The 16,368-nt window shown below is 50.2% G+C and overlaps 1 protein-coding gene across 1 annotated transcript in view; it reads left to right on the top strand.

Annotated features, from left to right (window-relative positions):
- The first annotated feature begins 4,340 nt into the window (after nt 1-4,340).
- TKFC (triokinase and FMN cyclase) overlaps nt 4,341-16,368 on the top strand; it is a 34,789-nt gene continuing 22,761 nt past the window's right edge. Inside the window, exons 1-3 of the mRNA XM_015424315.1 lie at nt 4,341-4,362; nt 5,522-5,632; nt 5,712-5,893. Coding sequence (XP_015279801.1) covers nt 4,341-4,362; nt 5,522-5,632; nt 5,712-5,893 — 315 coding nt within the window. The remainder of the gene's footprint in view (nt 4,363-5,521; nt 5,633-5,711; nt 5,894-16,368) is intronic.

The following is a 16,368-nucleotide window of genomic DNA, read 5'->3' as shown; positions in this document are numbered from 1 at the left end:
CTGTGTTGGACTGAAGCAGCAGAACAAAGTTTGAGTCCAGTCAGGCACCTTTAAGACCAACAAAGTTTTAGAATCATAGAATGTTAGAGTTGGAAGGGGTCTTGCAGGTCATCTAGTCCAACCCCCTGCACTCTCCAGGAGCATAGCCAAAAGGTAGCCCTACATACCTACAACATACCTGAAAAGTCCTTAGACATACTCGTGATTTCAGCTCTAAGACTTTTTATTCGGAAGGAACTAGACAAAGTAGCCGGCTCACAGGCCGGCTTATATGCCCCAAGGAAAACACACCCACACACACCCAACACCCGTGAATGGTCTATCTACAGTGATTAGATTATTCCTAGGGACCCTAGGTTCCCAATTAGCAGGGAACTAGGATCCGAACGTCTATTGTGTTCGGGAGCGAGGCTCAGGTACTTCACCTGACTGCATGCGGAACCGGGCGAAACTGGATCACGCACATGGCTGGGTCAGGACACAACACCCCTCCCCCCTTGGTCCGAAAGACACCTGCATACATAGTCCTTTAGATATGCTGGAGCCTTCCGCTCCCTCGTGGAGCAGTGTGTTGCTGGGGCTGTGGGGGACACCGGTGCCGATGCTCTCAGTGGAGAGCTGGCTGGCGGCGGGGAGGCTGGTGTCGTTCCTGGAGGTGGCCAGGGCAGCTGTGGGCTGGTTAGGGAATACCGGGCGGCTTCCTGGTCCTCCGTGTCCGGATTGTGTTCGGGGGCCCGGTCCGGATGCAGTCGATCTAGACATGTCGTGAGGCGGCGACCCAGGAGCAATTCGGCTGGACTGCACCCCGTTGTTGTGCATGGGGTGGTTCATTTGCAGAAGAGGAAAGAGGCCAACTTGTAGTCCCAGTCGGTTGAATTGGGCCATCGAAGTGCGTCCTTGGTGGTTTGGACAATCTGCTCCGCTTGGCTGTTTGTGGCGGGGTGGAACGGAGCCAACCACACGTGGTGAATTCCATAGTAGGATGTGAAGTCCTGGAATTCCCTGGATATGAACGCAGTGCCATTATCCGTTACCAGGGTGTCCGGGATACCCTGAGCACTGAAGATCCACCACATGGCCTTGATGGTGGATCTTGAGGAGGTGGATGGAACTGGAACGACCTCTAGCCACTTGCTGTAAGAGTCAACAAGGATAAAAAACAGCTGCCCCTCGAACGGTTCCGCGAAATCTAGGTGGAGCTGAGACCAGGGGCGGTGTGAGGACTTCCAGGCTCTCTCCGAAGCCCTGGGGGGTTCGGGGCAAGAGACCTGGCAAGGCTGACATCGTTTGACCATGTCCTTGCTGTCCCAATCGAGGCCAGGCCACCAGACGTAGCTCCTCGCTAACGCCTTCATCCTCACGACCCCGGGGTGGTGCTCGTGTAGAGCCCCTAAGACTCGCTGCTGTAGTGGGACAGGTATCACCACCCGGCCACCCCACATCAGGCACCCTTTGTATGTGGATAGTTCGTCTTTCCGGGTGATGAATGGCATGTACTCGGGGGCCTGCTTGGCTGTAGGCCACCCCCTCCCCACCCAATCCAGAACCCAACAGAGAACCTTGTCCCGGCCCGTGAGGCAAGCGACCTCTCGCACATGAACTGAGCAATCGGGGAGTGACTCCACGAGGGCGATCGTGTGCATAGGAGCAAGGTTGGGGTCTGTGACGGGCAGGCGGCTGAGGGAATCGGCGTGCCCAATGGCTTTCCTGGGGCAATGCACAAGGTTGTAACTGTAACCCGCCATGAAAATGGACCACCGCAGAACCCTGGAGGAGACCATCTGTGGCATCTGACGGTCGGGAGCCAGGAGACCCAGAAGAGCTTATGGTACGTCATCACCGTGAAGGCCCAGTCGTAGAGATAGTGGTGGTAGCGCCTCCTTGTCTATCTGTGCATAGTTGCGCTCTGCAGAAGACAAGGTCCTAGAGTAGTAGGTGACTGGGATGTCCCGGCCGGCCGGCAACTGGTGACCAAGGACCCAACCCCGTACGGAGAAGCATCGCAGGCGAGAACCACCAGTAGCGCCTAGTTGAAATGGTGCAGGACGGAGTTAGAAATGAGCAAGTCCTTGACCTCCTGGAACGCTGTGGCGTGAGCGGCCATCCAGACCCAGGACGCTTCTTTGTCCAGGAGGCGGTGCAGGGGCTCTACCATGACAGCTTTCAAGGGGAGAAAAGCGTGATAAAAATTGAGCAGGCCCAAGAAAGCCTGAAGTTCAGATTTGGAAGTGGGAGTTGGGGGGCCCGTAATCGCCCGAACATTATCGTCCGTGGGGTGGATACCCTGGGCGTCCACTGCAAACCCCAGGAACTCAATGCGTGGCACCCCGAGGAGACACTTTTCTTTCTTCACCTTGAGGCCGGTGGAGTCGAACCTCTGGAGCACTGCCCGGAGCTGGTCTGCGAAGGTGGTGGAGTCTGGCGCCACAATGATAACATCATCTTTAAAAGGTTGTACTCCTGGGATGCCTTTAAGGAGGGAATCCATGAATGACTGGAAAATCCCAGGGGCCACACATACACCAAACCGCTGCCTAGTCACCTGTAACGCCCCCTTGTGCGTAGCAATGGTTTGTGCCTCAGCGGCGGCCACATCCACCGATAACTGCTGGTAAGCTTGCGCCAAATCTAGCTTACCAAAGACCTTGGCCCCCGCAAGGGAGGCTAAGACGTGGCTTACCACCAGGACTGGGTAAGCATGGTCCTGCAAGGCTTTGTTGATAGTGCACTTATAATCGGCACATATGCAGACGTCACCGTTGGGTTTGACCGGCGTGACGATGGGGGTCTCCCAGCGTGTGGACGCGACCGGTTCCAACACCCCTTGCTCGACGAGGCAGTCAACCTCAGCCTCTGTTTTGGATCTCATCGCTATGGGAGGGAGACGTGCCTTAATGCCCGAGGGACCCATCAAACACCTTGGAAAACTCCTCGCAAACCACCCCAAAATCCCTCACTCAGATCTGGTGTGTCCCCGTCAACTTCAGCCCCAAGGGTGCGAACCATGACAGTCCCAATAAACTGGTCAAGCGCCCCTCCACCACCAACAGGTCCAGCAGTCCTGAAAAATCCTGGAACTGGACCCGGAACTTACCCCAGCCACGGACTGCCACAGGGTTCTTATTAAAGTCCTGCAACATGAGACCCTGTGGCTTGTGCAACCGGGGCCCCCCTCGCGGGCATAGAGAATGGAGGGTATCGGCCGAGGTTATAGAATAGGTCAAGCCCGAGTCGACTTCTATCCTACAGGGGGACCCCTCAATATGGACAGTCACATGCACTTTGTCCGGGCTGTCAGGAGGTAAGTTACATACCGTTAGTTGGCGCAGTTGGTGGTGGTCTGAAATGGTGTGGAGCTCCGGTTCATCAAGCTGCGCTATCGTCTTCTGCCGTCCCTTGGAGCGGCAAACTCTCGCCAGGTGTTGCAGGTCCTGCAGATTGCGTCACAGAATTGGCAAGTCCGGTGCTCGTGAGCGTCGCTGCAGCTGGCGCATGTCCAGGAGGGTTGAGGTGCCTTGGCTGAGGATGACCCTTTGCTGTGTTGAGAGCGCTGGGATGGCGTTGGTTGACCTGGTGGACCTCCTCGTCGCTGGAGATGTCGGAACCCGCCGTAGCTTGGACGTGGTGGATGGCCTTGGCGCGGCGGTCGGAGTGTGACTTCTCGTAGGCTGCTGCCTCCCGTATCGCCTTCTCCAGATCGAGGTTGTCCTGACCGACAAGTTTTCACTGCAACTTGGGCTCCCTGAGACCCACCAAGAATTGGTTCAACCGGGCCTCTAACAGGTCCGAGAAAGCACAACGTGTGGCTGCCTGGCGTAGCCCGGCCAGGAAGTCGGAGGTCTGGTCCCTGGACTCTTGCGAAAAAGTCCATACGTTCTGCAAACTTGGTGGGTTTAGGGGCCAAGTGGTCCGTGAACGCCTTCACCAAGACATCGTAGGTGGCAGCCGCATCTTTGGTCTGCTGGGGAGCCATCAAGTCCTTCAAAAGAAGGTCACCTCGATCCCGCAGTAACGCAGAAGATGGGCCTTCTTCTTACCAGGGTCCGAGATGTCGTTTATCTGGAAGTGGTTTTCGAGCGTCTCGAGCCAGGTCTCTCACTGGGCATGGTGGGAGATGTTGAACTCGGGGAAACCCTCGTTACCAGCGGCCATCTTAGCGACCCGTGGAGGAGGAGGCAGTTGCTCGGGTGCGGTGGAGGAGGTGACCGATGAAGAGGTGGAGGTAGAGGCGGTGCTGAGCTTGGAGTCAGCAATGCCTGGAGCAGTGCGGTGACCGGTGACCAGAGAAGCGGGACACGAGGGTCGGCTGCGGCGTGCAGTGCCTTCAGTGGTGGAGCGCGATGATGCAGTGCTCCTCTTGTGGTCGTTGTTCATGGGAGGGAGATTAGAATCCCACCTTCATCGCCACTGAAAAGTCCTTAGGCATACTCATGAGTTCAGCTCTAAGACTTTTTATTCTGAAGGAACAAGACAAAGTAGCCGGCTCGCAGGCCAGCTTATATGCCCCAAGGAAAACGCACCCACACACCCCCAACACCCGTGAATGGTCTATCTACAGTGGTTAGATTATTCCTAGGGACCCTAGGTTCCCGATTGGCAGGGAACTAGGATCCAAACGTCTTATTGTGTTCGGGAGCAAAGCTCAGGAACTTCACCTGACCGCATGCAGACCCAGGCGAAACTGGATCGCACACATGGCTGGGTCAGGACACAACAATACCCGAAAGATGGTCGTCCAGCCTCCGCTTGAAAACGTCCAGCAAAGGAGCATCCACCACCTCCCGAGGCAGTCTGTTCCACTGCTCAACCACTCTTTCAGTTAGGAAGTTTCTCCTGATATTTAGCCGGTAACGACTCCCTTGTAATTTCCAAGCATTAGACCTAGTCTTGCAATCCGGAGCAAGAGAGAATAGATCCGCTCCATCTTCTACATGACAGCCCTTCAAATACTTGAAGACTGCAATCATGTCCCCTCTAAGCCTTCTCTTTCCCAGGCTAAACATACCCAACTCTTTCAGCCTTTCCTCATAAGACTTAGATTCTAACCCTCTCACCATCCTGGTTGCCCTCTTCTGGACACACTTGAGCTTGTCAGCATCCTTTCTAAAACGTGGTGCCCAAAACTGGACACAGTACTCCAGGTGAGGCCTGACCATAGCAGAATAGAGTGGAACTACCACCTCCCTTGATCTGGACACAATGCTTCTGTTCATGCATCCTAAGATTGCATTAGCTTTCTTTGCAGCCACATCGCACTGCAGGCTCATGTTTAGCTTGTGATCAACGAGAACACCTAGATCCCTTTCACATGTGGTATAAGCTTTCATGGGCTTGCACATGAAAGCTTATAACTTGAATATAACTTTGTTGGTCTCAAAGATGCCACTGGCCCCAAACTTCGTTCTGATTGAGTAAAGAAATACTTCATTTTGTTTGCTGGGATTATTTTGAGCTGTGGTGAAATTGGAGCATAAGCAATATGTGAGAAGCTAATGCAGCCCTGTCTGTTTTCCTTCCTCAGGATACATTGGGAAGGGGATGCTCACTGGAGTGGTAGCTGGCTCAGTGTTCACGTCCCCTGCAGTGGGCAGCATTCTGGCAGCGATACGAACTGTGAGACAAGCTAGAGCAGGTACAGCAGCACTTCTACTATGTGGATATATCTGCTGGATGAAGACATTGTAGAATTCAGTTCTTTTTCTTTTCTTTAGTTGGGACACTGCTAATAGTGAAGAACTACACTGGAGATCGTCTGAATTTTGGGCTGGCATTGGAACAGGCACGGGCGGAAGGGGCTGTTGTGCAGATGGTGGTGATTGGTGATGACTCTGCCTTTGCAGTGCAAAAGAAGGCTGGCAGGAGAGGGCTGTGTGGCACGGTGCTCATCCATAAGGTAGGAGGCATGCAGGGCAAACTTATTTTGACACTGACCCAGGGCTCCAGAACAGAACAGTACTTCCAAAGTGCAAATAATAGTTTGAATACTGTGAGTAGTTCAAGTTTCAATAACCTTTAATGGCATTAAATAGAATAAAATACAGATATGATCTTACATAGATAAAAGTCAAAATGGGGGTGGTATTGTCCAGATAATAAAACAATGTCAAAGAATAACAAACAGATGAGGACAAAATTAATCAAATGTTCTCTGCCCTGACCTTAGAAACGTGATTACCCTTATGCAACACAATAGCCAGATACTCAGCCACCAGTTCCGTCAGTTTGAAAGATAACCTTAGTCTGGAAGATCTGTAGAGCTGATGGTACATACTGGTTCCCACTATAAAAATGGAACTGGGAGACTGCAAGTAGTTGATTCCTTACAGCAGTGATGGCTGCCTTCCAACGAAAGAACCAGTTAAGTTGATGATGAAAAAGAAGGCCAAATATCTGAAAGATTTAACTTGTTGCACAGGTTTCCCATCTACCTTCCATGGACAGGGTTTCCAAGCCTTGGTAAATATCAGGATCTTAGTTTTCTAAGAATAATTAGACAAATTGTTCTTAGAACAAAACCCAGAAAAAACTGAGAGCAGACGTAGAAGTCCAATCTTGGAAATGGATAAAAGCATACAGCAGGAGAGGAACTGGAAGCGAATTTGAAACAAATTGGGAGCCCCTATCCATGATTATCTTAGTTGGCAACGTGTGAAGTCTGAAAATATGTTGGAGAAAGGCTTTGGCCTGCGATCGCGCTGTTGGCAAACCGGGGAACAGAATGAAATGTGCTTGCTTAGAAAACAAGTCCACAACTACCCAAATTACGGTCATGGACTTGCTAGGTGGTAAGTCCGTGATAAAATCCATGGAAATCTCCTCCCATGGTCTACTGGCAACTGTTTCAATAATCCAGGGGGTTTCCCCTGTCAGGGTTTACACATGATGCAAGTTTGGCAGGATTGCACATACAGAGACAGGTCCTTGTGCATGTACGGCCACCAGAACTGGCGCTGCAGTAGATGCAGTGATTTCACAAAGCCCAGGTGGCCAGCCGGTTTAGATCCATGTACAAGGGCAAGTACCTCCCCCTGCAAAAGTCCTGGAACAAATAGTCTGTCTCCCTTATACCAACAGTTGTTTCCTCTTTGAACGAAGTCAACCGCCACCCTCACTTCCTCCCTGTCAGACGCTGAAAAGGTGGTGGCAAACTTGGCTTCCCATCCCCCCGGAGGGGGGGAAGGCCCGTTTAGCTTGCCCTCATGTCGTTACCACTCCACCCAATTGAGAAGGCGTGAACATGGAAACTAGGACCTCCTCCTGTCGGCTTTCGTGCTGAGGGAGGCGGGACAAGGCATCAGCCAGCGAGTTCGATTTGCCTGGGAAATGATGCAAGGTGAACTGAAACTTGGAGAAGAAGTCAGCCCACCGAAGCTGCTTGGTGTTCAAGTTGCGAGGGGTGCGGAGCACTTCTAGGTTTTTATGATCTGTCCAAACCTCAAACGGCACCCTTGCCTCTTCTAACCAGTGTCTCCACATGGAGAGCACTAGCCTGATTGCCCCCGCTTCCTTGTCCCATACCGACCAGTTACGTTCTGTGTCAGTGAATTTGCGGGACACATATGCTAGGGGATGAAGCTTGTCGTCTGCCCCTTCTTGCAGGATCCCCCCCCCCATAGCAACATCTGAAGCATCGACTTGGCCCACAAATTTTTTTGTTTCATCTGGATGTGCTAACACGGGTTCTGTGGTAAACAGAGCTTTCAATTTATTGAACGCATCCTGGCATTCAGGGGTCCAAGCCAGTCTAGCTCTGGGTTTAGTAGCATCAGGCCCCTTTCCCTTGGTTTTCAGCAAAGTTTGGCAAAAGATTTCTATGGAAATTAGCGAACCCCAAGAAGTGTTGAAGCTGCCGGCGAGTTTTGGGAGCTTCCCACCTGAGGATGTCTTTCACCTTTCCCAGGTCCATCTCGATCTCCTTTGATGAGATGTGATAGCCGACAAAGTCAATCTCAGCCTTGACTTTTGAAAGTTTGGCAAACAGTTTGTGCTTGTGCAACGTCTGGAGTACCTCCCTCACCAGGGGAATACAGTAAAATGTCATCTAAGTAGACTAATACCCCCTTGAACAGGTGCTTGTGCAATACTTCTTTTATTAGGTTCATAAAAAAACCCAGAGCCCCCTGAAGACCAAATGGCATCACCAGGTATTCAAACTGGCCCAAGGGGGTGTTGAAAGCGGTCTTGAATTCATCCCCCTCCTGTATACGCACCCGAAAGTAAGCGTCTCGTAAGTCAAACTTTGAAGATTTTACCCTTAGCTACTTCTGCCAAGAGATCTTTGATCAATGGCATGGGGTAGGCATTCGTGGACGAGACGGCATTCAAGCCCCTATAGTCAGTGCACAGCCTTAAACCCCCATCTTTCTTTTTCCGAAAGAGGATGGGGGATGCAAACGGGGAAGACAATGGACCCTCTGGCCAAGTTTTTATCAATACATTTCCGCAACTCCACTTTCTCCCAGGGGCTCATAGCAAAAAGCTTCCCATTGGGCATTTTATGTCCCGGCAATAACTCAATCGCACAGTCTGAGTTGCAGTGTGGGGGGAGCTCATCGGCTTCTTCTTTGGCAAACACCTGGGACAAGTCTTTATATTCCCTTGGGATTTTGGGAAGCTCCTCTGTAGCTAAACACACCCGAGCTTGTTCACTGTCAGGAGCTACACCCCACTTTGGGTTCCATACGTGGTGTTGGCACTTGGGGGAAATGAACTTAACAATCCTGTCACCCCACAAAATATATGGATTATGCCCATGGAGACACGGGTTTCCCAACACTAAGGGAAACCTAGCCCCTGGGGACACAACAAAAGTTCGTTCTTCCCAGACTTCCGGTTTATGGCGACACGCTGAGCAGACTCATCTCCCGGACCTCCCAGGGATGAAATCTGCACACCAGCAGAAAGGGGAGGGCGACGTCTCGCTATCCCCCCGGAGCCTGGTTGAAAGGCTCCTAGCCATGGGACTTTTGAGAGGTGGCCTCTTCGCCAGCATGATGCTGGGGAATTGAGGCGCTTCTCTGTCCTGATGGTCCTTCTGCTGTGTGTCCGTATGGAACTAGTGACGCTGACCGGGACAAGCGCTGGAGATCGAGTGGTTTAAATGGAGCTACAGCGAGGTCGAAAGAACGACCATGAACTGTGAGTCGGAATAGAGCGTAATTGACAAGCTAAAAAGAAAGCTCCCAAACCCCGAGGACTAGAGAGTAAAGCGAGCGGGGGAGGGCCCCCTCCCATGCGCATGAAATAAAAAGCAAAAACCGAGTGGGGAGCGGAAGTAAAAGCGTTGAAATCTATTGGGAGAGACTTACCAGGGCACGGATGAGCGTATGAGCACATATCCAGAGACTTAGCAAACTTTCGGAAAGTAAACAATCCATAAAGATGGTGGGGAAGAGGACGGAGAAAGAAAAGATTTCAAAAGCGAAAGTAGTTGGGAGCCCTCGCCCGGAAGAAACCACTGAGCTAGCTAAAATGTTGGCAAAACCCCTGTGCCCCCTGCTGGACCAGATGACTAATCTCAAGGAACAGTTGTCAACGATGAATCAAAGCATCACTACTCAGCTGAAGGATCCTGCTGTTCAGCGCCACTTACAGCAGGACCTGGCCTTTTCCCGCCGGTTCCATCTCCTCCTCCCCACCTGATTCAGGCTCCAGCATATCCACCTCGGCTTGCAGAGCGCGGGGGGTTCTGACTTTCGCCGTCCCCTTCTTCGAGGGCAAGTCGATCCGGCGCTTGTCACCTTCTCTCCCCGCCGATCCTGTAGGCTCCCCCGAAGGACAGTTGGTCGCGAAGTGGCCCCGCTCCCCACATTTTAGGCATAATCCCTGTTTCATCTGTTGCTCACAGACTGAGGCTTTCAGTGGGGTGGGTTTTGCCTTGGGGTGGGAGGTTGCCGGTGCCCTTCCTGCTGCTACCGCGTTGTCCAACCGTAAAGTGCGCAGCCAGCTCTCGGCACTCTCCGCCTCTTGCATCCAAGCCACCAAGGTCCTTGGGTCTCAGGTGCCCATGACAGTGTTCCGAATTTCGGTATTCAGCCTCAGTCGGTACTGCTGCGCTAGCACCGGGTCGGACCAATCACAGATTTTGACTGCTTGCCTTTGAAACTCTGTCTAGTATTCTCAAATTGCCAACTTGCCTTGCTTGAAGGTGCAGAGGAACGCTTCCGCCTTCTTGGCTGCGGCGCGGTCCTCGAACCGGGCTCTCAGTGCCCACATAAATGCATCTACGCTCCCCAACTCCATCGCCTCCAGGTTGTGAAGACTCACATACCAGCTTGTTGCCACCCCCCCCGTAAGCGGGAAGCAATAAAATCCACCTGTTGCTCCTCGTCCGGGAACAGATGAGCCCAGCGCTCAACAAACTTCATTACTCATACAATAAAAAAAGAGAAGTTTTTCGGGTCGCCATCAAAGGTAACATCCAGTAAGTCCTTTGGCTGCGGCATGGCCGGCGGAGGCATGGGAACTGCGGGTTGCGGTCCTAGGGGGAGAGGCGGTTGTGGCGCTGGCGGGGGAGGCAGAGGTGGTTGAGGGACTGGCTGGCCAGGGCCTTGCCCCGGTTGGGGGGGAATTACCGGTGGGCCTCGTGGGGCGGCCAGTTGGGTCTGCACCGCCTGGGCCACTATCTCTGGAAGGTTTTGGAGCAACTGCCCCATGTCCCGCAGTATAGCATGGCAGTCCAGTTCCAGGCTATCCAGCCTCCCATCCACGCCCCTTCCCGGGCTTAACAAAGACCTCAGTGGGAACGAGATGGGTCTGCTTGGGGTCATCCCGAAGCTCCCCGAGCTCGACCAGGGGTCAAATATACTGTCCCGACTCCAACTCCCCGGCATCGACCAGGTAGTCTGCGTGGAATCCCCCAAATGCCGGCCCCAGTCCCTCTCCTTGCAGGGGTAGGTTACTCCCCTCCCCAAGTGCACAGGGATAAATGACACAGCCGGCCAAGGAGTGGCTCCTCCGTCTGTAGACACCAGCCCTCTTGGGCCCGCCGTCATTAGCGGGGCCGTCATCACTGGCACTCCAGTTCCCAAAGTCATCAGGGGGGGTACTCCAGGCGCTGTTGTGGTGGGAACCGTGGTAGGTACCATAGTGGGTACCGTGGTAGGCACCCCCATCCCACCGGGTCCGCTCATCTTGGTCAGGAGAGACTCCGTCCAATGAAGTAAAGATGATTCCTAACAATTCTGTCAGGTCCAACAGCTCGCAAGTCCACACACACTCTTCAGGGAAAAGTTATGCTTTATTAGAATACAAGTTCGTTGCCAAGTGGTACAGGTACATTGTTAGGAATAACGGTTAGGGCTGAGGCATCAATACATATACTCTGATGCTGCAATTGGCTAAGCAAATGAAATCCAAGCGCGTGCGCGGGAAATCTCCCGGTGGGATATTACATCATGAACGGGAGACTCTCCTTGCCCCATGAGAGCAGAAATATTCACACCGGCAGTGGAATGCAAGCCCTCCCTCCTCTTCTAGGTTACACAGATAGCACAGTCTGGCAGAGCCAGTTCACACAGTATCATGAGCGCCTCCCATTAGTTACTCACAGCGATTTAAGCAAAGCAAGCAAGCAATCATTCGCGCATGCGCTGCAGTCAGGGATGAACGAAAACAATGAAAGCATGGCAGCTAGCTGACGGGGTCGCTCTTCAGGCCCTCCCTTTGTAGCCACGCACGCAGAGGTTTTGGCTGTAGTGGGCATGGCCAACTCTGCCAGGAGTCCATTCCTGTTCATTCCTGCCCAAAAATAATCCTGCATTCACTGTTCATGCATGTAACTGGCAATTCATCTGCTGCTCATGCATGTAAGGTAGAAACCACAAGATGAATACTGTGTATAACTCTTTCGCCTCAATTAATATACAATAAAGTTCAATTTTTACATTAAAAGTGTATTGTATTTCTAATTATGACATCACAATCTTGCAACAACTTACAGATATGTTACATATATTCCATAAATACACAAGCAGCAAGCAAAATACTCTGTATTCAAAGATGCTTCCAATATTTCACAATGTTGCTACATAAAAATGTGTTGAGGTTCGAATTTCAGTATTCCGCAATCAATTGTAGCTTTGTACTAATATTAAATGCCAATGAACACACACAGCTTTGTTGAAAGGAAATGTAAAGCTTTCTTCGTGGAACAAGTGTTCTTTGGTTAATAAATATTTATTTTTCATTTAAAGACTTAAAGCTGCTAGATAATGCATCCATTGTTAATCAAAAGAAATTCGTAGGTTATTGCAATACCTATTTAAAGTCATTTAGAAATTCAAAATCTGCTTCATTAGTACTAAGATTCTGACATTTATTGATTCAGTGAGTCACAGCAGCAAGATGACAATGGAACATAAATATTAGAAAAGTGATCCTAAAGCTCAATTTTATCTTAAGCACTTAACTACTAATTTCAAGGTACCACTTAAAGGTACCAAATGGGCTGTCATCAGATATAAGAACATAAGAACACAAGAAGAGCCCTGTATGGATCAGACAGTGGTCTATCTGGTCCAGCAACCTGTCTCACACAGTGGCCAACAGTGGCATACCTACCCTATTTGGCGCCCAGGGCAGATAATTTTAACACCCCCCCCTTTTTTTGCCATCAAGTAACACCAGGTACAGGAGATATAAACTTTATAAAGGTGATTTCAGATGCTGAATGGCAACAGCAGGTGAATGACAATAGCAGGCGTGATTGGATTAGGTGTGATAGGCAGAGAGGTAGTAGGCATGGAGATATCAACATTGGTAATGAGACCTAGGTCCAGGCCCGTAGCTATCAAGGGGCCCACAGGGCCTGCCCCCCCCCCGTGGGTTTCGCAGGCCCCTTCCCCGATCCTCAGCTCCCCCCTGGGCCCCCTCACTCCCTGATCGATCATCTTGTTGGCACTCTGCTGGCTGACTCGGGAGAGGAACAGCAGGACTTGTTGGGGAAAACAGAAAGAGGAGTGGAGCCAGTACCTGCCCTGACCGACCTCAGGCTCAGCATTGGCTGCCTTATTTGGAATAGTGGGCAGGCTCTAAGCAAAGAGCCCACCAAATACAAGTTTAAGCCAGCCACCCCGCCACTTCCTCCAGCTCCAGGCAAACTGCAGCAGCAGCAGAGCATGAGGATCTGAGCCTTCTGCTTGTCCTCCTGCACAGCCCCGGGCCATAGCTCCTCCTCCTCCTTCTCTTCCTCCGTCGGACGATCGGACCCAGCAGCTCCGACTTCAGCAGCTCAGCAGTATCGAAGGAAGTCTCCTCTGCTGAGCCTGGTCATCTTCCATGGGGCCGGGCTGGCTGCGGTTGGTTGTTACCCCCTCATTTTCGCTGGATTATGGAGAAAGCAAGAGAGTACCAGAAAAACATCTACTTCTGCTTCATTGACTATGCTAAAGCCTTTGCTAAACTATGGCAGGTCCTTAAAGAGATGGGAGTACCAGACCACCTCACATGTCTCTTGAGAAACCTGTATAAGGGTCAAGAAGCGACAGTTAGTACCGGATATGGAACAACTGATTGGTTTCGCATAGGAAAAGGAGTACGACAAGGATGTATATTGTCACCTTGCTTATTTAATATATATGCAGAGTACATCATGCGAAATGCTGGCCTGGATGAATCACAAGAGGGAATTAAGATTGCTGGGGAAAAGATCAACAACCTTAGATATGCAGACAGTACCACTCTAATGGCAGAAAGTGAAGAGGACCTAAAGAACCTCTTGCTCAGAGTGAAAGAGGAGAGCGCAAAAGTAGGCTTGAAGCTCAACATCAAAAAAACTAAGATCATGGCATCCAGCCCCATCACTCCTTGGAAGGGGAAGCCGTGGAAGTAGTGACAGACTTCACGTTCCTGGGATCCCAGATCACCGCAGACTGTGACAGCAGCCATGAAATTAAAAGACGCCTGCTCCTTAGGAGGAAAGCGATGGCGAACCTAAACAGCGTAATAAAAAGTAGAGACATCACCCTGCTAACAAAAGTCCGCATGGTCAAAGCAATGATATTCCCAGTAGTCATGTATGACTGCGAGAGTTGGATTATAAGGAAGGCCGAGTGCCGAAGAATAGATTCTTTTGAACTATGGTGCTGGAGAAGACTCTTGAAAGTCCCTTGGACTGCAAGAAGATCAAATCAGTCAATCCTAAAAGAAATCAACCCTGACTGTTCCCTGGAAGGCCAGTTAATGAAACTGAAGCTCAAATACTTTGGCCACCAAATGAGAAGGGAGCACTCACTGGAAAAGACCCTGATGCTGGGAAAGATTGAAGGCGAGAAGGTGAAAGATCTGGGGGCACAGGTGGTGTTCTCCTCCATTTTACCTGTTGAGGGCCATGGAGCTGGAAGGGAAAACAGGATACTGGAGGTGAATGGCTGGTTACGTAGATGGTGTCATCGAGAGGGATTTGGCTTCCTGGACCATGGTATGTACCTCCGACATGAAGGACTGTTGGCGACGGATGGGATGCACCTTACAAAGAATGGGAGGAATGTCTTTGCTGGAAGACTTGTGAACCTGATCAGGAGGGCTTTAAACTGAAGACATTGGGAGTGGGAAGAAAAAGCCTGATGTTGTACGGCATCCCCAACACTAAGTTCAAGAAGTGGAGTGACCAGAGAATAAATGAACGGGAGAGAGGTGAGTTCAGTAATTTTCATGTAAAATCAAAGGGGCCTAAGGTAGGAAAGGATGTCTGTAATCTGTGATGTCTTTATACTAATGCACAGAGTATGGGAAATAAACAGGAGGAACAAGTATTTGAAGGGCTGTCATGTAGAAGATGGAGCGGATCTATTCTCTCTTGCTCCGGATTGCAAGACTAGATCTAATGGGTGAAAATTACAAGGGAGTCGTTACCGGCTAAATATCAGGAGAAACTTCCTAACTGTAAGAGTGGTTGAGCAGTGGAAAAGTCTGCCTCGGCAGGTGGTGGATGCTCCTTCGCTGGACGTTTTCAAGCGGAGGCTGGACAACCATCTTTCGGGTATGTTGTAGGTATGTAGGGCTATCTTTCAGCCATGCTCCTGCAGAGTGCAGGGGGTTGGACTAGATGACCTGCAAGATCCCTTCCAACTCTAACATTCTATGATTCTATGATAATGAAGCTCAAGATACTGCATCCTCCTAGTCTGAATTCAGGCCTAGGTTTCCTGTCTCATTACCAAAAGCCTGCTGTTGTCATTTAGCATCTGAAATCACTCCACTCTCCAAGATATAAGGACAGACGGACTCACATTCTAGCTATATCTGAAGAAGTGAGCAGTGAGTCTTGAAAGCTCATGCCCTGCCACAAATTTTGTTAGTTGTTAAGGTGCTATTCATCTATGTGGCTCTTATGTTAAGCAAGTTTGGCCACCGCAGGCAAGAGCATAAGTGGCACCAGACTTGTGATGAAGCTTTGAGAACACGTTATAGAGTCCAGTTAAAGGCCTGCGAAGTGGCTGTGAAGGCGCAAAGAGAAATTGCTTTTCTGCCTCCATTGCATCTGATAGTTGGCATCCTGCCCAACTGTTTAGGGTGATTTCGACAGTTAACTACTCTTTTTACAGAAATGCAAAGTGTTAGATGATTCAGCTATTATGTCCCCCAAAACAATATTGCATGAAACATATGGATAAAACAGCTGACAACAATTTCTGAGAAGCAGACACTGTGCTATCTGCTATCACGTAGATTGGCGAACTGTGTGAGAGATGTGGCAATTTTTCTTTTTATAGTGTTGAGGAAACGGACTGTGGATGAATCGCTAATGGCTGTTAAATCTAGGGAAAAGAAAAAATTTCCCAAGGACACAAAGAATATGGAGAAACGGGATTGTTTCCAATTGGCATTTTATCTACCTGTCTGCAATATGTATGCAGAACATACCATAACGAAAGACGGATTCGATTAAGATGAGGGTGAAGTGAAAATTGGTGGAAGGAGTAGTAACAATTTGAGATATGTAGATGACACCGCATTACTGGCAGAAAATAGTGAAGACTTGAAATGACTACTGCTGAAGGTTAAAGTAGAAAGTGCCAAAGCAGGATTATAGCTGAACATCAAGAAGACAAAAGTAATAACTGCTGAGGAATTATGCAAGTTTATGATTGACGATGAAGAAATTGTTTAAGATTTTCTATTCCTTGGCTCCATCATCAATCAAAAGGGAGACTGCAGTCAAGAAATCAGAAGAAGATTGAGAGTGGGGAGGGCTGTCATGAAGGAGCTACAACTCCAAAATATCAGCTGTGCCAGTTTGTGTATGTGTGTTTGAGAACTTGAGGGAGACTTAAAGGGAGATGTATAGAGATATTGACTTCTTGTAAAACAAAAGATTTCAAACCTGATATGTGGTTTCCTTCTCCCCCTACTCCCCCCCTACCATTT

Source organism: Gekko japonicus, unplaced genomic scaffold (assembly GCF_001447785.1).
Source record: "Gekko japonicus isolate JY-2015 unplaced genomic scaffold, Gekko_japonicus_V1.1 scaffold2581, whole genome shotgun sequence".
NCBI classification, from domain to species: domain Eukaryota; kingdom Metazoa; phylum Chordata; class Lepidosauria; order Squamata; family Gekkonidae; genus Gekko; species Gekko japonicus.
This window is presented reverse-complemented; position numbering and strand designations above follow the sequence as displayed.